We start from the raw sequence: 24,813 nt of genomic DNA, 5'->3' as shown, positions 1-24,813 counted from the left end.
GGCCTCCCAAAGTGCTGGGATTACAGGCTTGAGCCACCGCGCCCGGCTACAACTTTCTTTTTCAAGATTGTTTTAAACAATCAGGGTCCCGTGAGAGTTTATATATTCTATATGAAGTTTAGGATGGGTTTTCCTATTTCTTTCTTTTTTTTTTTTTTTTGAAACATAGTTTTCATTCTGTTACCTAGTTTGGAGTGTAGTGGCACAATCTTGGCTCACTGTAACCTCTGCCTCCCAGGTTCAAGCGATTCTTGTGCCTCAGCCTTCTGAGTAGCTGGAATTACAGGTATGCGCCACCACATCTTCCTAATTTTTGTATTATTAGTAGAGACAGGGTTTCACCATGCTGGCCAGGTTGGTCTCAAACTCCTGACCTCAAGTGATCCACCCGCCTCAGCCTCTTAAAGTGCTGGGATTGTAAGTGTGAGCCACCACGCCCGGTAGGGTTTTCCTATCTGCAAAAAATGCCATTGGGATTTTGATACGGATGGCACTGAACCTGTAGATTGCGTTGGGCAGTACTGTCTTAATATTAAGTCTTCTGATTCATGAACATGGATGTTTTTCCTTCATTTAGGTTGTCTTTAATTTTTCTGCAATATTTTACAGTTTTCAGTGTACAAATCTCTCGTTTTCTTGGTTAAATTTACTCCTTAGTACTTTAGTGTTTTTGATGCTAATGTAAATTGAATTGTTTTCTTTTTTTGAGACAGAGTCTCACTCTGTTGCTCAGGCTAGAGCACAGTGTGGCATGATCACAGCCCACTGCAACTGCTGCCTCCTGGGCTCAGGAGATCCCCCCACCTCACCTCTCAAGTAGCTTGGGACTATAGACATGTGCCACCATGCCCCACTAATTGAAAAAAATTTTTTGAGGCTGGGTGCACTCCAGCCTGGGTGACAGAGCAAGACTCCATCTAAATAATAATAATCATCATCATCTTTTGTAGAGATGGAGTTTCACCACGTTACCCAGGCTTGTCTCAAAGTCCTGGACTCAAGTGATCCACCTGCCTTGGCCTCCCAAAGTGCTGGCATTACAGGCTTCAGCCACTGCATCCAGCCCTGGAATTGTTTTATTAGTATCTTTCTCAGATTGTTCACTGGTAGGGCATAGAAATGAAACTCATTTTGAAAAAAATTATAAAAATAGAACAGAGAAGAAAGTTAAAAAAAAATCAATCGAAAGTCCCATCACCTAAACCCAACTACAGCTAACATTTAGTACTTTCGTTTTCCGTTTTTTTTTTTTTTCAGAGACAGGGTCTTGCTCTGTTTCCCAGGCTGGAGTGCAGTGGTACAATCATAGCTCACTGTTAGTTCGAGCTCATTGCAACCTCGAACTTCTGGGCTCAAGTGATCCTCCCACCTAAGTCTCCCAAATAGCTGTGACTTCAGGAACATGCCATCATGCTTGGCCTTTTTTTTTTTTTTTTTTTTTGAGACAGGGTCTTGCTCTGTCACCCAGGCTAGAGTGTGATGGCTCACTGAAGCCTCGACCTCCTGGGCTCAAGCAATTCTTCTGCCTCAGCCCCTCAAGTAGCTGAGACTACAGACACATGCCACCATGCCTGGCTACTTTTTTTTAAAACTTTTTGCAGAGACAGGGGCTTTCTATGTTTCCCAGGCTGGTCTCAAACTCCTGGTCTCAAGTGATCCTCCCACCTTGGCCTCCCCAACTGTTGGGATTACAGGAGTGAGCCACCACCCCTAATCTGGATTTTTTCCCCTAAAGTGAAAATGTTATCTCAAAATTCGTTCTAGGATATTAATCCCTTATCAGATAAATGATTTGTGAATGTTTTCTTCCATTCTGAGGATTGTCTTTTCACTCTCTGGATAATGTCCTTTAATACACGGAAGTTTTAAATATTGATAGAGTCCAATTTACATATTTTTTCATTTGCTGTCTGTGCTTTTAGTATCACATCCAAGAAATCATTGCCAAATCCAATATTATCAAGATTTTCTCCTGTATTTTCTTCAAAGAGTTTTATCATTTTAGCTCTGTGTTTTTTTTTTTTTTTTTGAGACCGAGTCTCACTCTGTCATCCAGGCTGGAGTGCAAAAGCGCGATCTCAGCTCGCTGCAACCTCCGCCGCCTGGGTTCAAGCAATTCTCCTGCTTCAGCCTCCCGAGTAGCTGGGACTACAGGTGCGTGCCACCATGCCCAGCTAATGCTTGTATTTTCAGTAGAGATGGGGTTTCACTATGCTGGCCAGGCTGGTCTCGAACTCCCGACCTCATGATCTGCCCGCCTCCGCCTCCCAAAGTGCTGGGATTGCATATTGTTTTAGCTCTTAACGTTTATGTTTTTGATCCATTTTCAGTTAATTTATTGTACAGGGCATAAAGTAAAGATCAAACTTCATTCTCTTGCACACGGATATCTAGTTTTCCCAGCACCATTTTTTTTTTTGAGACAGGGTCCCATTCAGGGCACCTGTGCCCAGGTTGGAGTGCAGTGGTGCCATCTCGGCTCACTGGCCTCCGCCTCCTGGGTTCAAGTGATTCTCATGCTTCAGCCTCCTGCCTGGCTGGGATTACAGGCGCCCGCCCACCACACCCAGCTAATTTCTGTATTTTTAGTACAGACAGGGTTTTGCCATGTTGGCCAGGCTGGTCTCGAACTCTTAGCCTCAAGCGATCTGCCGTCCTCGGCCTCCCAAAGTGCTGGGATTACAGGCATGAGCCACCGCACCAGGCCTCTCAGCACCATTAGTTAAAAAGACTTGTCCTTTTGACATTGAATGGTTCTGGCATCCTTGTCAGAAATGATTTGATACAAAAGTTTATTTCTGGGCTCTCCATGGGTCTAGTCCACTGGTCCATATGCCTGACCTTTTGCCAGTACCACACTGTTAGGTCACTGTAGCTTCGCAGTGAGTTTCGAAACAAGAAAATGTACGTGTTACAACTTTCTTCTTCTTCTTTTTTTTTTTTTTGAGACGGAGTCTTGCTCTGTCGCCCAGGCTGGAGTGCAGTGGCCGGATCTCAGCTCACTGCAAGCTCCGCCTCCCAGGTTTTACGCCATTCTCCTGCCTCAGCCTCCCAAGTAGCTGGGACTACAGGCGCCTGCCACCTCGCCCGGCTAGTTTTTTGTATTTTTAGTAGAGACGGGGTTTCACCGTGTTAGCCAGGATGGTCTCGATCTCCTGACCTCGTGATCCGCCCGTCTTGGCCTCCCAAAGTGCTGGGATTACAGGCTTGAGCCACCGCGCCCGGCTACAACTTTCTTTTTCAAGATTGTTTTAAACAATCAGGGTCCCGTGAGAGTTTATATATTCTATATGAAGTTTAGGATGGGTTTTCCTATTTCTTTCTTTTTTTTTTTTTTTTGAAACATAGTTTTCATTCTGTTACCTAGTTTGGAGTGTAGTGGCACAATCTTGGCTCACTGTAACCTCTGCCTCCCAGGTTCAAGCGATTCTTGTGCCTCAGCCTTCTGAGTAGCTGGAATTACAGGTATGCGCCACCACATCTTCCTAATTTTTGTATTATTAGTAGAGACAGGGTTTCACCATGCTGGCCAGGTTGGTCTCAAACTCCTGACCTCAAGTGATCCACCCGCCTCAGCCTCTTAAAGTGCTGGGATTGTAAGTGTGAGCCACCACGCCCGGTAGGGTTTTCCTATCTGCAAAAAATGCCATTGGGATTTTGATACGGATGGCACTGAACCTGTAGATTGCGTTGGGCAGTACTGTCTTAATATTAAGTCTTCTGATTCATGAACATGGATGTTTTTCCTTCATTTAGGTTGTCTTTAATTTTTCTGCAATATTTTACAGTTTTCAGTGTACAAATCTCTCGTTTTCTTGGTTAAATTTACTCCTTAGTACTTTAGTGTTTTTGATGCTAATGTAAATTGAATTGTTTTCTTTTTTTGAGACAGAGTCTCACTCTGTTGCTCAGGCTAGAGCACAGTGTGGCATGATCACAGCCCACTGCAACTGCTGCCTCCTGGGCTCAGGAGATCCCCCCACCTCACCTCTCAAGTAGCTTGGGACTATAGACATGTGCCACCATGCCCCACTAATTGAAAAAAATTTTTTGAGGCTGGGTGCACTCCAGCCTGGGTGACAGAGCAAGACTCCATCTAAATAATAATAATCATCATCATCTTTTGTAGAGATGGAGTTTCACCACGTTACCCAGGCTTGTCTCAAAGTCCTGGACTCAAGTGATCCACCTGCCTTGGCCTCCCAAAGTGCTGGCATTACAGGCTTCAGCCACTGCATCCAGCCCTGGAATTGTTTTATTAGTATCTTTCTCAGATTGTTCACTGGTAGGGCATAGAAATGAAACTCATTTTGAAAAAAATTATAAAAATAGAACAGAGAAGAAAGTTAAAAAAAAATCAATCGAAAGTCCCATCACCTAAACCCAACTACAGCTAACATTTAGTACTTTCGTTTTCCGTTTTTTTTTTTTTTCAGAGACAGGGTCTTGCTCTGTTTCCCAGGCTGGAGTGCAGTGGTACAATCATAGCTCACTGTTAGTTCGAGCTCATTGCAACCTCGAACTTCTGGGCTCAAGTGATCCTCCCACCTAAGTCTCCCAAATAGCTGTGACTTCAGGAACATGCCATCATGCTTGGCCTTTTTTTTTTTTTTTTCTTTTTTGAGATGGAGTTTCACCAGACTTGGTGCCCAGGCTGGAGTGCAATGGCGCAATCTCGGCTCACTGCAACCTCCCCCTCCCGGGTAAAAGAGATTCTCCTGCCTCAGTCTCCCGAGTACCTGGGACCACAGGCGTGCACTACCATGCACAGCTAATTTCTGTATTTTTAGTAGAGACAGCATTTCACCATGCTGGTGAGGCTGGTCTCGAACTCCTGACCTCAGGTGATCCGCCCTTCTCGGCCTCCCAAAGTGCTAGGATTACAGGCGTGAGCCACCACGCCCAGCCCCATATCCTGTTTTTAAAACTTAATTTATCATTACCATCAGCCATGTTATCATATACTGTCAGTAAACATTTCCAGTGACTGCACTCTCTCACCCTGTTGGGCCACCCCCACGGCTTGACATGAGCTATTCCAGTTCTCCTCTGCCAACAGTTCCTTAGTATAAGTTAGTATACTTTAATACTATATTAGCATAATTTAACAATAAATGCTAGTTTACTGTTACATATGATAGCAGGAGGTTGTTTCTGATGTAATTTCTTCTATCTGTTAAGTAGCGTCATGTCCTCTGAACACCCCTGACCTGGGACTCAGTGTTTCCATGTTAACAGATACAACTCTTTGCAGAAAAAAAATATTAACTCATTTGTCTAAATCACCAAAAATGTTTTTCCCAATTTTAAAAATTTGCCTTTTGAAATACTTTTTAAAAATTATTTTATATATATACATATTTTTTGCGACATTCTCACTCTGTAGCCCAGGCTGGAGTGCAGCGGTGCGATCTCAGCTCACTGCAACCTCGGCCTCCCAGGCTGATGCGATTCTGCTGCTTCAGCCTCCCAAGTAGCCTGGATTACAGGCGTGTACCACCACGCTCCGTTAATTTTTGTTTAGTAGAGATGGGGTTTCACCATGTTGGCTAGGCTGGTCTTTAACTCCTGACCTCAGGTGATCCACCTGCCCCAGTCTCCCAAAGTGCTGGGATTACAGGCATGAGCCACTGTGCCTGGCCATAAAAAATTATCTTTTATTTTTAATTAATACATAATATGCACATATTTATGGGGTATAATGTATTGTTTCAATATATGTATACATTATGTAATGATTAAATCAGGGTAATGAACGAGAAATCCATCACCTCAAACATTTATCATTCAGAATCTTCTCTTCTAGCTATTTTGAGATCTAAACACCTTACTGTTGACTGCAGGCACCCTACTGTGCAACAGAACACTAGAACTTACTCATCCTTTCTAACTTTGTATTCATTGATCAACCCCTCCCCATCCCCTAAAATACTTTTTAAAGGGTTTTGTATTACTGATTAGTCTGATAAATTTTATGATATACCCATACAATGGAATACTACTTAGCAATAAAGAGAACACAGCTATTTACATACATAACATGGATGAATCTAAAAATCACTATGTTAAGTGGAAAATGTCAGACTCAAAGGATACAGAATAGATGATGTTCATTTATATAACATTTTAGAAAATGCAAACTAATATATAGTGACAAAAGCTAATCAGTGGTTGTCTGAACCCAGGAGTGGAGGGAAAGATGATCTATAAAAGGGCATGACGAAATATTTTGGTCTGATTGTAAAGCTGGTTTCATGAATGTACACATCTGCCAAAGCTTTAAATCAATACAGTTAGTTGTATTTACAGTATACTTCAATAAGTTAAATTGTCAGCAAAAAATTTTTTAAAATCAGTAACTGGTCAGCCAGGTGCGGGGGCTCACACCTGTAATCCCAGCACTCTGGGAGGCCGAGGTGGGCGGACCATGAGGTCAGGAGATGGAGACCATCCTGGCTAACACAGTGAAACCCCGTCTCTACTAAAAATACAAAAAATTATCCGGGCATGGTGGCGGGCACCTGTAGTCCCAGCTACTCAGGAGGCTGAGGCAGGAGAATGGCATGAACCTGGTAGGCAGAGCTTGCAGTGAGCCGAGATGGCACCACTGCACTCCCGCCTGGGCAACAGAGCCAGACTCCGTCTCAAAAAAAAAAATTCAGTAACTGGTCAAATTTGACTCATTTTTCCTTTAGAATTTCTTGTATTGTTTCTAAGCTTAGGAAGTCTTCTAACCCCTAGAAGTTTAATAAATATTCATTTTTATATTCTATTTGTGAAATTTAAATATATTTAATTTTAATCCCTCAGAAGTTCATTTTGATTTTTGGTAGAGGTAAGAATCTATTTTTTGTCAAAATTAGCTACTTCTTATCCTAGTACTGTGCTTTTCATGATACATTCTTTCTTCCCTGATATTGGAAGACTCTTTAACCTAACGGCAAAGCTTTAATCTAATAGGGCCATCCAATGTGTCCAATTGGTCTGCCTACATTTTTGAACAGTCTTTAAGGCTGCAGGCTCTATATGGAAGGAAAACTTGTTCAAAGAATTTGTTTTCTGAGCCATCTGACCAAAATATCTCACATAGTCTCTGTCCTAGTTCCCAGACAGACTGGTTTTGAGGCTGAGACCAGGCAGAGTGGCGGGCCTGCCCTCTGCTCTGGTGTTGCACTGAGACAAGCTGTGCCTTGGCCACAGAGTAAAGGCTAGGAGAAACTCATCGCTACCCTCTTCCCCTTAAGGTGAAGGGGAAGTGTTGGTGCAGCCTGGTGAACTTAGAGGACTGTTACAGGACGGTGGAACTTTTACAGAGCTGGAGAGGAAGTCTGGGTGTATAAGGGAGGAGGGGTTAAACTCTCACAGGGAAAGTGAGCCATTTCTCTCCCTCTCTGGCTCACTTACAATCCTGTCCATGCTAATGTGTATGTGAAGCCTCATCAATACCACAGGATGCAGCTCCTTTCTGGTTTTTCAGTGGGTGAGCCTTATGTCCCTGGGCCTGAAGGCCACCTGACGGGCCACTGGAGGCCTTCTCAGCCTGCATTATAGTCCTCTTTATGGTGAATGAATTGGGCATGGGTAGCTGCTGGCCCTTCTGACCAGAAGCCCTTTCTAGGTAAGCCCTTTACAGAGCAGTGAGGTTGACGAGGCTCATAAGTGTCTTGAGAATGCCCAGGCCTCTCCACAACCTCCCTCCCTGACTGCCTCAGTGGCTGTGCTGGTTCCTGACATACTGCCACATACTGTGGTAGTGGAGTGGAGACAGGAGTTATTTAGTTTTCCCCTCAAAAGTGTGAGGAACTTTCCGACCAAAAAAGCCACTGACTAGTAAAACACCTACCCCATCATAGAAGGAAATGGAATTCATGTGATCCTTGGAAATGATGATACTTCCATGACGACAGTGAGAAAACAGAAGGCCACTAGAGAAGAAATGAACATTCCCTGGAAGGAAAAGAGAGTTGGTCAGAGCTGGAGGGCTGGGTGCTCTGGGTCAGATTCCAATGTCCTCTTGCACAGCAGTCTGGTAACTAGAGGCCAGTATCAGTAGCAATTACGTTATGCAATTTGTATACTGAGCCCTGTGCTCTGAGGAAGCCAAAGTAACCTCCCAGAGCCTCAGAGGGAAAGGAGGCATCAGATGCAGTCTTTGCATAAGAATTAGAAAAACAAGTGAATAAACTATCAGCTAATGGGGAGAAGCAAAATTCACATTCCCTTATGAGTATCTTCCAGGGAAACACACTAAAAAAGACTTTGGGTATATCTGCTCCATTTACTGAGTTTACAGATTTTCCTTTCTTCTGCTTTGCCAGAAGCTGGCTCAGCCCTAGAGAGACCACATCCCTCACTCAGGGCCCGAGAAGGAGCACTCGACTCTCAGCTGAAGACTGGTGAAGGGAGCTTAAGGTCCCTGTGCCCAGCAATGGAACATTTGAGTTAGGTAATGAGTAGGTTCTACAGACACTGGGGGGTTGCTCTTCTGTAGTTCACAAAAGCAAGATGGGTGGCAGGTGGACACGGATGTGGGTTGCTCGCAACAAGGATTCAAGTCCAAGGAGAGCTGTTGTGTCCTGGATGGTCAAGGTCATATACAGCAGCTCGGTATAGGCCCTAGGGAGCAGACCATGGAAAAGATGGACAACTAAGACGACAAAGATTAATGCCGGGCCTGGGCTTGCTTTGGAGACACAAAAACAGCACCCAGAGCACCCATAAGACTCCTAGGTGAAGCTGGTCTCTGGGGCTGGTCCAAGCTGAATCTTCCATTCCTATAACAGCTTTTCTTTCCATGTTTCTACATACAGAGAGGAGATGAAGTAGTTCTTAAAGCTTAAGGCACAGATTTGAGTTTACTGTCATTAAGACCTCATTGCCAAGGCAAAGGTCAAGAGATAAATAAGTGAGACTGATTCCTTGAGTTGTAGCTCCAGAAAAGCAGTGCAAAGCTCTGGAGATCGGAATGAAAAGAATAGCGAAGGCCAGGAGTCTGAGGGCTGCATTCGCATCCTGGGTGAGGAATCTAGAGACTGCAAGCTTTGAAGGCTTCCTGAGGAGGTGAGGTTTCAGAACGAAGGGAGGGGCTTAGTTAGTATGTGTTCACAGCAGACAGGAGAAGTGAAGGGAGAAGGAGGCGGTTTTTAGGTACAAGAAGAACTGGCACCTGCCTCTCATGAAAGAACCAGATGCCCAGTCAGAGGGACAAGCCAACCTTAAAATCTGTGGCAGCCACAGCCAGCAACTATCCAGGTTCAAGCTCTGGAAACCTCTACTCTCCAACAAGTAGCCTGGCTTTCCATGCATACTGCCTTTTTCTGAGGCCCTCTGAAAAGGAAGCTACTCATGCCCCAGCCTCATCCTGTACCAACCCCAAAATTCCTCCATGCTGCTCCCAGGCCATTCTCCCCAACACCACAGCATGATACTTTCATTCCTCTAGAGACACAAGCCCCTCCCTCTACTGCTCACACCTACTACCCTCCTGACCATGCCATATTTCAAATTACTCTGAATGTGCTCAGTCTTCCCCTCCAATGCAAACACTTCCATTCCTTCTTAGAGCAGTAAAGCTGCACCCAGAGTGACTTCTGAAATCTCCAGCCCAGCAGCTCCTCTCTGACTCCAGCACTCCATCCCCCTTTTAGCAGTCTCCCTCCCCACACTCCATCCTCTGATGTCACTGAGCTTTCACAGTCACAGTATTTGCATTTTCCCCTATTGCTCAGAAATTTCTGATATTCTTCTCATCCATATCAAGGGCAGATCTTCTGGGACAAGACTTACCTTTAATCTTTGTTCTGTTAAAAGAAAGGAATGGGAACAGGTTTCATGCAGTATTTACTAAGCACCACACATGTCATACACTATAGTTTTCTGTTTTCACAACTGTAAGAGGTGGTATTGTTTTTTCTCATAGGACAGATGAGCAAACTCAAGCTTAGAGAGATTTCCCCCAAAATCACAGTATTACTTGGTGGTGGAGCCAGGTATAGAACACAGGTTTGTCTGATGCCAAAGACACTATACCACGCTGGTGCCCTTCACTTCTCTCATGCCTTTTTTTCTCTCAATTCTCCCCTGTCCAAAGCCCAGCTGTGGTGAATCTGACGATGTGCCTTCTCTGCTCCCTCAACCACAACAGGCCACAGTGCTGTCCCGTAGCCTGTTTACTGCTATCTCCCCACTCCTTCCATCAGCCTACAGAGCTCATTCCAGACCTTCAACACTCTCCTAAAACCACAACCCCACCAACTCCTACCACAAGATGACTCTACTTACTGTTTCCAGAGATACGAGGGGTCCACAGGTATCACGAGGTAGAAACTGCTCCTACTGCTGAGTGCTTAGTACCTACACCCTTCCCTGTCCTGGGTACCTCTCTACCTGTGTACTTTTGAAGTGAACCTTTTCAGAAACAAGTCTGGTGCTACTCGAAAGGCCTCCTGGACAAACCTCAAAATCCTGAAGCTTCCCGAAAAAAGCACAGATTGGAGAAGCTGGCACATTCCATCTACTCAATAGGAAGACGGGAAAGGATGAGCGAGGTCATCTCCAGCATTTCCTCTCCCACTAGACTCTAAAGCCTCAAAACAAAATGGAAAAGAGGAAGACAAATTCACAAGACAGTGCTGGAAAAGCACTCATTATGGGGCATGGGCCAAGGCAAGGTCTCAGTAAACAGGATCTAATTTCAGTACTGTCCTGTGATCTGTCCTGTGATCGCAGCTGCCCCTCAGCCTGGCTCTGTGAGCAGTAACTCTGTCATTATTCTCAGAGCACACATGAGATAAGTGAAGTGACTTACTGGGTGGCCAGTGCCTGTGCTCTGGTCTCAGATCCTAATCCGCTTGAAGCAATAACCCTTCTGGTATCTGCTCTGGACTCTTGACTGTGGTCTGAGGGCCATGCCTTTGCAGGGGTTCACAGGGGCCAGGGCAGCCAACTCCTGAGGAGATCTCCCTGACTTTTTGTGCCATCCTTGGTGTCCTTAGTGGATGAGCTCTGTCCTTTCTCCTCCAATCTATAAGTCTGAAAATCCAGGATAAGAGGAAGTTTCTCATTACTGCCCCAAAACCAGGAGGACTGCAGTTTGGTTCTGCCTTTGATTGAGCTCTGCATCCCTGGAAGTTCAACGAAAGAGGGATGAGCCCTCAGGGTAAACCAAGATACCAAGCAAATGCCAATGAAGAATTTGGCTTTCCTCTTTCAGAAAACTGGCTGTACAAATAAAAATCTTCCAACAGTCCAGTCTATGGGAAGAGGGAACATTTATCACTGCTGGGGAAATTGATGATGCAATGGCTAGATGATTTTCATCCTATGTCTATAAATGTGTGTGAAATGTACACACAAGGTTTAAAGAAAAACAAAACAAAACAAAACAAAAAAACAAAGCAACAACAACAAAACCCAAATATCTATGCACTCACCACGGGCCTAAGAAATTGAGCATTACTAGCACCATTGAAACCCCCTGGATGTCCTTCCTCAATGACAGTCCTTCTCTTCCACCCAAGGGGGAACAGCATCCTGAATTCTGGATGGTTTTACCACACTTGAATGTATCTGTAAACTGTGTATTACCTAGTTTTGTCTGTTTTTGTTTTTATATAAATGAAATCCTAATCATGTATTCTTCTGTGACTTGCTTACTTCTCTTGACATTCTGTTCCTGAATGTAACCCATGTTACAAGTAATAGGCAGGCAAACAGTTCCCTCATGCTCAGTGCTGTACAAACCTTTACTTTTTTTTTGAGATGCAGTCTCACTCTGTTGCTCTGGCTGGAGTGTAGTGGTGCAGTCTCGGCTCACTGCAATCTCTGCCTCCCAGGTTCAAGCGATTCTTGTGCCTCAGCTTCCCGAGTAGCTAGGATTACAGGCACGCGCCACCATGGTCTGGCTAATTTTTGTATTTGTAGTAGAGATGGGGTTTCATCATGTTGGCCAGGCTGGTCTCGAACTCCTGACCTCAGGTGATCTGCCCGCCTCAGCCTCCCATAGTGCTGGGATTACAGGTGTGAGCCATCGTGCCAGACCAAAACCTTCGTTTTTAAAGTGTTCCTCCAGCCAGGTGCAGTGGCTCATGCCTGTAATCCCAGCACTTTGGGAGGCTGAGGTGGGAGCTTCACGTGAGGCCTGGAGATCAAGACCAGCCTAGCCAACATGGTGAAACTCCATCTTTACTAAAATAATGATAATAATAATATAAAATTAAAAAATTAGCCAGGCGTGGTGCCACATGCCTGTAATCCAGCTACTTGAGTGGCTGAGGCACAAGAATTGCTTGAATCCAGGAGGCAGAGGCTACAGTGAGCCAAGATCACACCACTGCACTCCAGCCTGGATGACAAAGTGAGACTTCCTCTCAAGAAATTTTTAAAAAGTGTCCCTCAATAGCTTCAGGTGGACACAAGGCAACACATGAGAGGGTGCAGAAATATGGCAGCAGAGAGCAAACCACCACTGGCCTGGGCCTCTAAACACACAAAGGTGAAAGCCAGATTGGTCCCCAGGGTTCTCAGGATGTATTCACTGTCCCATGTTTCAGTGGGTCCAGGATCCTGCTCTGCATTGCTAACAATTTCTGCCCAATGTAAAAACACTCTGGAATCTGTAAATCACTATAGGGAGAGTGAAGGAGCTGCCTAAGCATCAACCATTCACTGATGCCTGTAGGAAACAATAGAACCCATACATATATGGTCTACTGATTTTCAACAAAGGTGAAAAGGCAATTCAAAAGAGAAAGAAGAGTCTTTTCAACAAATGGTGCTGCAAAAACTGGATATTCATATGTCAAACAGCAAACATCAATACATCCCTCACAATGGAAATTCTGCCCATTCTCATCAGCCACAGAGGAAAACCTCATACTTCAGAGGGATATTGGGTAGAGTACTGAAAAGGATTTTGCTACAGTAGTGGGGTAAAATTAGTCCTAAGTCAAATGTTGCTCTGCTTCCTGCCTAATAAAGCTTTAAAAAGCAAGACCAGGTAATAGGATTAGAAGAAAAAGTTATTGGTTGGGCACAGGGGTACATGCTTGTAATCCCAGTACTTTGGGAGGCCGAGATGGGTGGACTGTTTGAGGCCAGGAGTTTGAGATCAGCATGGACAACATAATGAGACCCCATCTCTATTAAAAAATAATAATAAAATAAGAAAAAGTTATTAAAACAGATATAACTATATCACATGTTTAATAAGCTGGAGAAAAGAATGAACCATATTAGTTTGAGACATAAAAGATATAAAAAAGATTCAAATCAAACTTCTAAATATGAAAAATATAATGTCTAAGAAGAAAAATACACTGGATGAAATTAATGGCAGTAGACAATGCAGAAGAAAAGGTGAGTAAATTAGAATAAACAGAAGTAGAAACTATGCAAAACAAAACACAAAGAGAAAAAACCCTGATCACAATAGTAGGGAACATCAGGGATCTGTGGGCCAACTTCAAGCAGCCTGATACATATGTAATGGGAATCCCTGAAGAGGAGGGGAGAAACGTTTAAAAAAAAAAATGGCTGACAAGCTTCTGCATTTGAGGAAGACTATAAACTCACCCATCCAAGAAGCTAAAAAAATCCAAAGCACAAAAACCATGAAGAAGCTGGTGCGGTGGCTCATGCCTGTAATCCCAGTACTTTGGGAGGCCGAGGTGGGTGGATCACCTGAGGTCAGGAGTTTGAGACTAGCCTGGTCAACATGGTGAAACCCCGTCTTTATTAAGAACACAAAAAATTTAGGCTGAGTTGAGTGTGGTGGTGGGTGCCTGTAGTCTCAGTTACTTGGGAGGCTAAGGCAGGAGAATCACTTGAACACAGGGGGCAGAGGCTGCAGTGAGCCAAGATTATGCCACTGCACTCCAACCTGGGTGGCAAGTGAAACTCCATCTTAAAACAAAAAACAAACAAAAAAAAATGAAGAAAACCACACCAAATCACATCAAAACCAAACTGCTGAAAAAAAAATTTTAAAAACCAAACTGCCTAAAATCAGTGATAAGCAGTTGGGGGAAAAGGATATCTTACATAGAAACAGGCCGGGCGCAGTGGCTCACTCCTGAAACCCCAGAATTTTGGGAGGCTGAGGAGGGTGGATCACCTGAGGTTGGGAGCTCAAGACCAGCCTGACCAACACGAAGAAACCCCATCTCTACTAAAAATACAAAATTAGCCAGGTGTGGTGGCACATGCCTGTAATCCCAGCTACTCGGGAGGCTGAGGCAGGAGAATTGCTTGAACCCGGGAGGTGGAGGTTGCCATGAGCTGAGATTGTGCCATTGCACTCCAGCCTGGGCAACAAGAGTGGAACTCTGCCTCAAAAACAAACAAACAAACAAACAAAACAAACAAAACAAAAAAAGAAAGAAGCAAACAAAGATAAGGATGGCAGTAGATTTCTGCTTAAAAACAATACAAAAGTAAGAAGACAGGGGTGGGGCAACGTCTTTAAAGTACAGAAATTTGAAAAATTTTCTTTTACCAAAAATCTGAAAAACTTAGATAAAAGGAAAAAAATTCCTAGAAAATAAAAACCTGACTAACTCCATAATCATTAAAGAAACTAAATCAGTAGTTAAAAACCTTTCCTTAAAAAATAAATCATGCCTTCAGTGTTTCATAGGCAAGTACTAAGAGCCAAAAAATTAATAATTCAAATCTCATACATAATATTTCACAGTAAGGAAGTACAAAAGAGAATATTCCTTGGCTAGAAAATCTGACCCTAAACCAGAAATTACAATACAAAAAAGGAAAATCAGCTAATCCCATTTATGATGTAATAATCCTAACAAAACTATTAGCAAACGAAACTATTAGCAAACTGAGTCTAGCAGTATACTAAAAATAATGATCCAGTTAGCTCTTCCCAACAATGTAGAATTAACATTAAAAAAATCAAGTAATATAGTAGTTTATTATGTTAATAGATTAAAGGAACAAAGTTGTAAGTGCAGGAAAAAAGCACTAATAAAAATCAAGAAACAGTCATGATAAAAACTTATTAAACTTGTAATGAAAGGGGAATGTTCTTACTGCAATAAAGGTAACTACCAAAAAAAAAAAAAAAAAAAAAACTCACAAGTATCAAAACACAGAGGAAGCGGTAAAGCTCTCTCTGCTAGACAGGAATAACACAAGAATGCCTGTTATCATTACTTCTATTCCATGATGTACTAGTGGTCTGAGCCAGTGAAGGCAAGACAAGGAAATATAATAATTGGAAAGGAAGAAATAAAGCCATCATAATTCACAGATCATATGAGTGCCTACAAGTAAAACTCCCAAGGATCTAGATTATTAGAATTAATAAAGAATAAGATTAAGGAATACAAAGCAAATATATGAATATTAAATACAGTTAATCCTATAACCAGCAATTCTACCATAATTTAGGATTATAATCCTAGATAAAGCATCAAAAGTATAATCATAAAAGATATTTCTGACAGTAAAAAAGATATAAAATAATGAGAAAATTATAACGCTATATTAATAGGCATTAAAAAGACATAAATACACATCATATTCATGAACTGGAAAACTCAGGTTTACTTGACATGGTAAAAATGACAATTCTCTCCAAAGTGATCTTTAAATTGAACACAATTTCAGGAAAAAAAAAAAAAAACCAACAAGTTTTCTGAAAATCCTGAAAAGCCAACACAAAAATGTCAGTAACTTTGAGCAAAGTGCTAAGAACAGCCAAGATACTCCTGAAGAAAAAAAAGGTGGGAACTTGCCTTATCACATTAGAGACTGAATGTTTGTGTTCTCTCCAAAATTCCAATGTTGAAGCCTTAACCCCAAAAGTGATGTTATCTGGAGATGGGGCTTTTGGAAAGAAATAGGGGTTAGATGAGGTCATGAATGTGATGAGGTCATGAATGTGGGGCAAGGTCTATTGGGATGTAGTGCCCTTGTAAGAGCTACCAGAGAGCTTAGCCCCTACCACGTATGCACAGAGGAGGAGTCATGTGGGCACACAGTGACAGGCAGCCTCTACTGGTCAAGAGAAGAGGCCTCAGGATGAAACCTCCCTTGCCAGCACCTTGAACCTGGACTTCCCAGCCTCCAGACTGTGAGAAATAAATTTCTACTGTTTAATCCACTCAGCCTGTGGTATTTTGTTACAGCATCCCAAGCGGACTAAGACACCATATAGAAATATGTTATCTATCTAAAATAAGACAATGTGGTATTTTATCAGGGAGAAACTGAATAATGGAACAGAACAGAGAGCTTATGAATAGACGCACACATAAAGAGACTTGATTTATAACAAAGCTGGCACTGCCGATCAGTGGGAAAAGAATGATTTTTCAATAACTGTTGCTGAGACAGGTGGCTACCTACATTTAAAAAGTGAAATTAGACTCCTATCTCATATCACTTTCAAAGAGCAATCCAGGTGGATTCTTTGAAAAATTGTATTTTTATAATTCAACAGAAAAAGCCTCAATAGATTTAACATACATGAATCACATAGGAAAAGATTAATTATCTTGATTACATTAAAATTAAGAACTTATATTCATTAAAAAGCATCAGAAATAAAATAAGACAAGCCACCAAGTGAAAGAAAATATTTGCAATATACTGAATTGACAAATAATTTGTATCAAAAATCTATAAAAAATTCCTGGCCAGGCACAGTGGCTCACGTGTAATCCCAGAACTTTGGGAGGCTGCGGCAGGCTGATCACCTGAAGTTGGGAGTTCGAGAGCAGCCTGACCAACATAGAGGAACCCTACCTCTACTAAAAATACAAAATTAGCCAGGCATGGTGGTGCATGTCTGTAATCCCAGCTACTTGGGAGGCTGAGGCAGGAGAATCGCTTAAACCTAGGAGGCAGCGGTTGCAGTGAGCTGAGATCATGCCATTGCACTCCAGCCCAGGCAACAAGAGTGAAACTCCATCAAGAAAAGATGAATGAACAAACGAACTAGAGAGAGAGAGAGAGAGAGAGAGAGAGAGAGAGAGAGAGACAGAAAGAAAAAGAAAGAGAAAGAGAAAGAGAAAGAGAGAAAAGAAACGAAAGAATTCCTAAAATAGGCCAGGCGCGGTGGGTCACGACTGTAATCCCAGCACTTTCAGAGGCTGAGACGGGCAGATGACCTGAGGTCAGGAGTTCAAAACCAGCCTGGCCAATATGGCGAAACCCCATCTCTATTAAAAATACAAAATTTAGCTGGGCATGTTGTTGCGCGCCTGTAGTCCCAGCTACTTGGGAGGCTGAGGCATGAGAATTGCTTGAACCTGGGAGGTGGAGGTTGCAGTGAGCTGAGACTGCGCCACTGCACTCCAGCCTGGACAACAGAGTGACACTTAGTCTCAAGAAAAAAAAAAAAAAGAATTCCTAAAATAAACAAGAAAAAGACAATCTAAAAGAAACATGAGCAAAAAACAAGAACAAGCATTTAACAGAAGGGAAGTATAATGGCTTGGCCAATAAATAAAGATGGTTCACTAATAATAAGAGAAATGTAAATTAAAATCCTAATAATACAGCACCGCACACTCACCACAGTGGCAAAACAGCAAGTGTTGGCCAGAATATGGAAAAACTCAAATACCTGTATGCTGCTGTTGGAAGTATAATTTGGGACAATCAATTTGTAAAACAGTCTGGCCTCATTTAAAAAAGCCATATGTGGGTTCATATTAAAATTCCAAATTTTTACTCCTCATTCCAACCCTACAGAAACATTTGCCCATGTGGACCAAGAGACACGCACAAGAATGCTCGTAACAGTACAGTCTGCAATACCTAAAAAAGCCTATATTTACTTATTTATTTTTTAGAGTTAGGGTCTTGTTCTGTAAGCCAGATTGGTGTACAGTGGTGAGATCATAGCTTACTGCAGCCTTGAACTCCTGGGCTCAAGTCACTCTCCAGTCTCAGTCTTCCAAATATATGGGACTATAGGAATATGCCACCATGCCTGGCTAATTTTTTTGTTTTGGTAGAGATGGGGTCTCGCTGGTCTTGAACTGTTGGACTCAAGCAATCCTCCTGCTTCAGCCTCCCAAAGTGCTGGGATTACAGATGCTGGCTAATTAAAAAAATTATTTTGTAGAAACAAGAGTCTTACTCTGTTGCCCAGGCTGGTCTTGAACTCCTAGCTTCAAGTAATCCTCCCGCTTCAGCCTCTGAGAAGCTGGGATTACAGGCACAAGCCACTGCATCTAGCACAAAAACTATAAAAAAACCCATATGTCCACCAAGAGTCAAAATGATAGCGCATGCTAGCAAAAATGAATACTATAGGGCCATGAAAATGAGTAAGCTATATGGCTTACATACAACAAACTGGATGAATCCTAGCAATATCGAGCAAAAAAAGCATGTCTACAGTATGATTCTATCTGTATTAAGTTCAAAACAAGATATTGTCTGGGGATATGGGCATGTGTGGCAAAACTCTAAAGCAGGTTCCTGAGGATTAGGTACTGGGCAGCCTGCCTGGCCACAGACAGCAGGGCGGGGAGGAGAAGGGCACATGAAGGACATGAATGAATGGAAAGTTGAAAAGCAAGACATCTTGTGATAGCCGACGCCACTAACTGGTGAACAGAAATAGTTCTAGAGCTGAAAAAACTTCAAGGTAAAGGAAGTACTATTCTTTTCTTTTTCTTTTTTTGAGATGGAGTTTCACTCTTGTTGCCCAGGCTGGAGTGCAATGGCATAATCTCCGCTCACCACAATCTCTGCCTCTCAGGTTCAAACGATTCTCCTTCCTCGGCCTCCCGAGTCGCTGGGATTACAGGCACGCGCCACCACGCCTGGCTAATTTTGTAGTTTTAGTACAGACGGGGTTTCTCCATGTTGGTCAGGCTGGTCTCAAACTCCTGACTTCAGGTGATCCGCCTGCCTTGGCCTCCCAAAGTTCTGGGATTACAGGCATGAGCCATCGTGCCCTGCCAGGAAGTACTATTCTTTTCATCTGTAAGTAATTGCTGGGTGAAAAATCAGAAGACCTGTACTATTCTCCAGACCTGGACTACCCTCTAGATGCTGCCATTAACTTGTACTACATCTCAGTCAGGGTGAGGGAGCTTAAAAAAAAAAAAAAAAAGGTATGGAAAAAATAACAACTTGTAAAACATCAGGCAAGTTTTCACCTTCTATGGGACTCAGGATATGAAGATCAATCAAGATAATGCATCCTGAGGGGCTGAAGATAAATACCTTCAGGGGATGGGAACAGATAAATTTCAAGCTCATCACAGTCCCAAGTAAAGGCAGATTTATAAAGACATTAAAGACAATTGAGCTTCAGGACTCCTTACCTACCCAAGCCCCCTTCTAAGGCCCTAAGAAGAGCCCTAATCATTTTGTAGTATTTTCCTTAAGAGAGTCCCCAAACGGTATAAACTTCAAGCCCCACAAAACTTACATCAGCTTCTGACCTGAATCCCAAAGTGGTAAAACGCTTATCCACAGGAAGGGGAGACTCCTGTTTAAATTCTCTGCTTCTATTCAATTTCCCTGCCTCAGAAAACCATCTCCTAATTTAAACTAGATTCTCCTCAGGAACGAAGAAAGTTTAAAATTTAAGTTTTCAAAAGACTATGACTAATAAGGCTCCAGAAATCCCTGGCTGTGCCTTTATTCTTGCACAGAGACCTTAGGATACACTGAATCTTGTTGGATAACTCAGTACAATGCAAGACTATTTTTCTAACAAGGCCCTTTGCTAAGAAGGTGCAAATTAATTTTGGCAAATATCCCTGCTAAATATTATCATTGGCTCAAGGATGACAGAGCACAAACCACCTCTGTGCTGTGCCTACAATCTGCTTTTAAAACACTATGCAATCTTGCCTCAAGGCTGGTAGTATTACCACACACTCCCTGCCTTCAGCAAATGTTCCTAACTCCCGGGTTCTCTGCACTAGGATCTGGAGAGGCAGAAATGCAGGGACAGATGTGATAACAAACGCCACTGCCACTCCAGCAGTATGTGGACAGAAAACCAGAACTCCTTGTGCTTTGTCTTCTGTGTGAATGAAGCGGCAGAAGCTGAAGCAGTGGTCTGAGAACAGGGACAGGAATTTGCCGCCGGATAGAATATTTTCAACAAGAACAAATCATCCAGAAAAGGGATTTGCTTAGTAGAGGTTGAGGAATTTGTAGAGTAAGTCAGAACTCCTCCTTCACATAAAGGCTATATTCAACAGGGAAAGAATAGGACTCATAAGAAAATGCTATTTTGAGGAAGCCAAAGAGGAACTTGCAGTAAATCCCTGTAAAATCCATGCAAGACCAACAAGGTTTTTCAGGATTTTATACGAGCAGAAACACTGCCAGTTTGGATTGAAAGGGACAGAGAAAGTATAAAATTGAAGGAGACTGTTGGACCCTCAAAATTCTACTGGCAAGAGGCAGGCTGATAAAACTACTCAGCTATAAACAAGGTGCTACCTTTCACTGAAAAAGGAAGGATGACAGCAGTGTAGCCACAAGCCCAAAGGGTGGAGCCATGAGCCCAGAGCAAACCAAGAGCAAACAGGGTAGAACCAAGAGCACCGAGGCAGAGCTGAGAGCCAGAATTATTCCCAGGCCTTGAAACCTAATCAAGGAACTGAAGTCTGCCCAGCTGGACTTCAAAGCTGCCTTGGGCTGGTGACTCCTTTTTACCTTCTGTTTTTCCTCTTTGTGAACCTGAAGTCTATGCCAGTCTCACCTTGTATGTTGGGAGGGCTGCGGGCAGATGACTTGCCTCTTTAGTTTCGTAGGTCCACAGACACGGAGAGGAACTATGGTCAGGAGCTGTAGACAGATTACTCTCCCAAGCCTCATTTACCATGGGACTTAGATGATCTTGATCATGAGATTTCAGATATTTAAGCCCATGAGATTTAGGACTTCGACCTGTAGCCACAATGGGATGAGACCCTTGGTAGGAGGTAACGAGGGACATGAATTATGGGGGCCAGAGGGTGGACTGGGATAGGCAAAAACTTAAGATGCTGATAGCAAAGAAGAATTAGAGAGACTCCAAGTGTGAGAGAGATTCAATACAAGAAGGTTCTTTATAGCTGAGATGGAGGGGGTCACAAGGGCAAGGACTTCTGGGAGGAGGAGCTGAGAGGATCCCTGTTTGACAATCAGCAACAAAATGGGGACCTCAGTACTACAAGTGAAAGGAACCAACATCCTGGCTGAGATTGGGAGAAGATTCTTCCCCAGAGGCTCTAGATAAGAGTCTAGTCTACTTGATGCCTTGATTTTGACCTCAAGAGATCTGGGTCCAGCCAAGCCTGCCTGAACTTCTGACCTGGAGAACTGTGAGATAATAAGAGGGTGTTGTTTTAAGCTACTGAATTTGTGGTAATTTGTTACACAGCAAGATAAATGAATCCAGATTCTGTTTAGGTCCACAAATTCTATTTCTGGAAATGCTGCTGCCCTAGCCCATTCGGAGAGCTAACTAACCTCAGGCAGCAACAAAAGGACCAGGTACAGTTCTGTGATCAGCCCTTCCTAGCATAAATTTCCTCATCTACAAAGTGGGTGGGTCAAGAGAGAAAAGCTGTAGGAAAACATTTCTGTACCACAATTATGTTCAAATAGAAGACGTATTATTAATCACAACTCCCATGCTACCATCTGCAAATGAGGGACCCAGACATGGCCAAGAACATTGAAGTCATAGCTCCTTACCTTCCTCAGGCCAGGACTGTAGATTGCTGGAATAAAGATATGCTCCTTCTCCTCCTGTTAGGAAAGTGCCCAGGAAAGACTCATCCCCCTTTAAAAACAACAACAAAAACAAAAACCAAAAAAGAACAGGTGATTTATAGCATAAATATTCACAGAATCAAAAGTCCTGCCCAAATATGTCCATCTACAAAGCTGAGTCAGGCTCAGACATGCCCAATGTATTCCATGGCCTTTGGCATTGTCTGGCTCTTTGGAAGGTTACTGGCATCCTTGATTTGTGCTGAGAAAAAGAACATTAAGATTCTCTCTGAGTCCAGGCATCAAAGCCTGCAATGCTTGTTCATGTTCCAGTGGATTTATTTCCTTTGTGAAAACGGAGGCAGCTTCTCCTTGGCCTAAAGCCTTGATGTCTCAGCTCTACATGTCTAGGCCAATCTGGGATCTACTTTTAATACTACGGGGAGATTTTTTAAAAAACACCAAAAGGCCCTCATGGAATAAAGAATCCCTCTAATTGTATCCCCCATAAATGGTGATTTTGAAAGCTCTGCTGGGAAGGGGAGGAATGCAAATAGGAAGTGAAGACAACACAGTGCAAATCCTTTATATTAGTAGTGAGATGAAGTATTTTAATACCTTTATGAATTGCTTACATTATCTTTTGATATGATGTTAACACTGAGAATAAGAAGGCTGCTTACCCTCACTGCTTGCTGGGTTTTCTCAGACAATTTTACTTCATTATCTTCTACCTGTGTCCAAAAGGAATGCAGATTTTCAGTCGACTACTTCAAGGGAAAACCCTGCTAGGTCTCCCTACTGTGTTCAGATATTCCCAGGACACTGGCTGGGCAGTCTTTCACCATGTCCATGTCCAGTGCTCTCAGGCCCTGACACACCTGAGATGTCTGCTGGCCACCAGGGCTCAGAGCCCAAGGCCATTGTGGGCTCTCTCACTAGGACCTGAGGTCCAGCTAATGAGCTTATGACAAGCAGAGGGGATGTGTGAGTCTCCACCTATATTTCACTTCAGAAAAAAACAACTGTTTTTAGGGATGAAGCAAAGAGAATATATTAAAGTATCTTCAGAGAATGTCTTCTCATTGAAACACGTTCAGATTAGAGGATAACTCTCGGTCTTCCCTGTCTGTGTGGGAACTGTAGAAGCAGAATGTGAACACTCTCAAGCAGGGACTCAGCCCATTAGCAGACTCATTGCTGTCACACCTACGTTCCAAGGCCCCAGTTTCAGACCAAGTCCCTCCCACTGCAGAAGATGGGACTTTTCTACAAGTAGAGATATGTTGCAGTAAAAATTCTGTAGCAACCACTCTACCAGGGAAGCAAGTCATGGGATCCACTTCTCATGATCTGTGTGACCTTGGCCGGGCCATTCAATTTATAAGCTCAGTTTCCTCATCTGTAAAATGAGGCTGTTAATTTCTTCCTTTCACAATTTAACGGTGACCCATGTGACTTTGTTCCTTTCTTTTGAAAGTTTTCTAAGATTATGAGAGTTAACGAAATTAAGTTCATTTGTATAAAGAGAAAGGGCTGGGATAAAAAATTCCATTCCTGAAACAACAGCTAGTTCAGGATCTGACATCCCACCAGGGGCCCAACAAAGAGGCTCTTCCTCAAATGTTCACCCTGATTTCTCCACACATAGGTCCACTTCTACCTGATGAATGACACTAACCAGCCAGGAGCAGAATCTGGGTACAGCAGCAGTCAGGACTATGGAGCGGGTTTCTGTGGTAACAGTGCCATCTGCAGGAAGACCACACACATGCCAGTTACTCCCCTACCACATCAGCCTGCCTCACAGGCCCTAGACCCTAAATGCCCTTCTCAGGAGTTAGGGCTTTTTTTTTTTTTTTTTTTTTTGAGACAGAGTCTCGCTCTGTCACTCAGGCTGGAGTGCAGCGGTGCCATCTCGGCTCACTGCAACCTCTGCCTAGCAGGTTCAAGCAACTCTCCTGACTCAGCCTCCCAAATAGCTGGGATTACAGGTGTGTGCCACCATGCCGGGCTAATTTTTGTATTTTTAGTAGAGACGGGATTTCGTCATGTTAGCCAGGCTGGTCTCAAACTCCTGACCTCAGGTGACCTGCCAACCCCGGCCTCCCAAACTGTTGGGATTGCAGGCAACATGGCAAAACCCTGTCTCTACAAAAAATATGAAAAATTAGCCAGGCGTGGTGGAGCATCTGTGGTCCCTGCTACTTGGGAGGCTGAGGTGGGAGAATCACTTGAGCCCAAGAGGTGGAGGTTGCAGTGAGCCGAGATCATGCCACCACACTCCAGCCTGGGTGACAGAGCAAGACCCTGTCTCAAAAAGAAAAAACAAATCAAAAACCAAGAAACAAAACTTTTGGGAATTAGTCCATTTTATCATTACATTTTTTTTATCAAGATAGTACAGGTATACATATTAAAGATCAAAGAGAATTATTATCAGGCTCATTTTACCATTCTTTAGAATATTTTCATTCCTTAGAATATAGTAATTCTTTAGAATATTTTGCCAACTTAACAGGTAAAAAAAAATACCTAATTACTGTTTCAGTTTTTTCTATTTTTTTTTTTTGAGACAGAGTCTCACTCTGTCACCCAGGCTGGAGTGCAGTGGTGCGATCTCAGCTCACTGCAACCTCCGCCTCCCAGGTTCAAATTCTCCTGCCTCAGCCTCCCAAGTAGCTGGAATTACCGGCACCCACCACTATGTCCGGCTAATTTTTGTATTTTTAGTAGAGATGGGGTTTCACCATGCTGGCCAGGCTGGTCTCAAACTCCTGACCTCAAGTGATTCGCCACCTTGGGCTCCCAAATTACTGGGATTAAGGCATGAGCCACTGTGCCCAGCCTTCAAGTTGCTTCTTCTTGACTCCTAGTGAGGTTACATATCTTCATTTATACATAGTCCTCCTCTCTTTTTTGTTTTCCATGTCTGTGAAGTGCCTGTTCATTTTTTTTGCTCATTTTACTATTGGGTAGCTTATCTTTTCTTATTAATTTGTAAGAGTTCTTCATAAATTAAGATGTACACCCTTTGTTCATCATTAATATTCCTTTTTTTTTTTTTTTTGAGACAGGGTCTCGCTGTGTTGCTGAGGCTGGAGTGCAGTG

General features: G+C 43.0%; 1 protein-coding gene across 3 annotated transcripts in view; it reads right to left on the bottom strand.

Moving 5' to 3' along the window:
* Positions 1-24,813, bottom strand: part of LOC105512741 (chromosome unknown open reading frame, human C20orf194) — a 150,329-nt gene that overhangs the window by 58,038 nt on the left and 67,478 nt on the right. For all 3 annotated transcript variants that reach the window (XM_011943311.1, XM_011943313.1, XM_011943312.1), the window contains 4 exons: positions 23,384-23,454; positions 22,386-22,436; positions 21,685-21,772; positions 7,844-7,947 (listed from right to left, as the gene is read on the bottom strand). In XM_011943311.1, coding sequence (XP_011798701.1) covers positions 7,844-7,947; positions 21,685-21,772; positions 22,386-22,436; positions 23,384-23,454 — 314 coding nt within the window. The remainder of the gene's footprint in view (positions 1-7,843; positions 7,948-21,684; positions 21,773-22,385; positions 22,437-23,383; positions 23,455-24,813) is intronic.

Source organism: Colobus angolensis, unplaced genomic scaffold (genome assembly GCF_000951035.1).
Source record: "Colobus angolensis palliatus isolate OR3802 unplaced genomic scaffold, Cang.pa_1.0 Scaffold219, whole genome shotgun sequence".
Lineage (NCBI taxonomy): Eukaryota > Metazoa > Chordata > Mammalia > Primates > Cercopithecidae > Colobus > Colobus angolensis.
The sequence above is the reverse complement of the archived record's forward strand: the minus strand, read 5'-3'. Positions and strand labels throughout refer to the sequence as shown.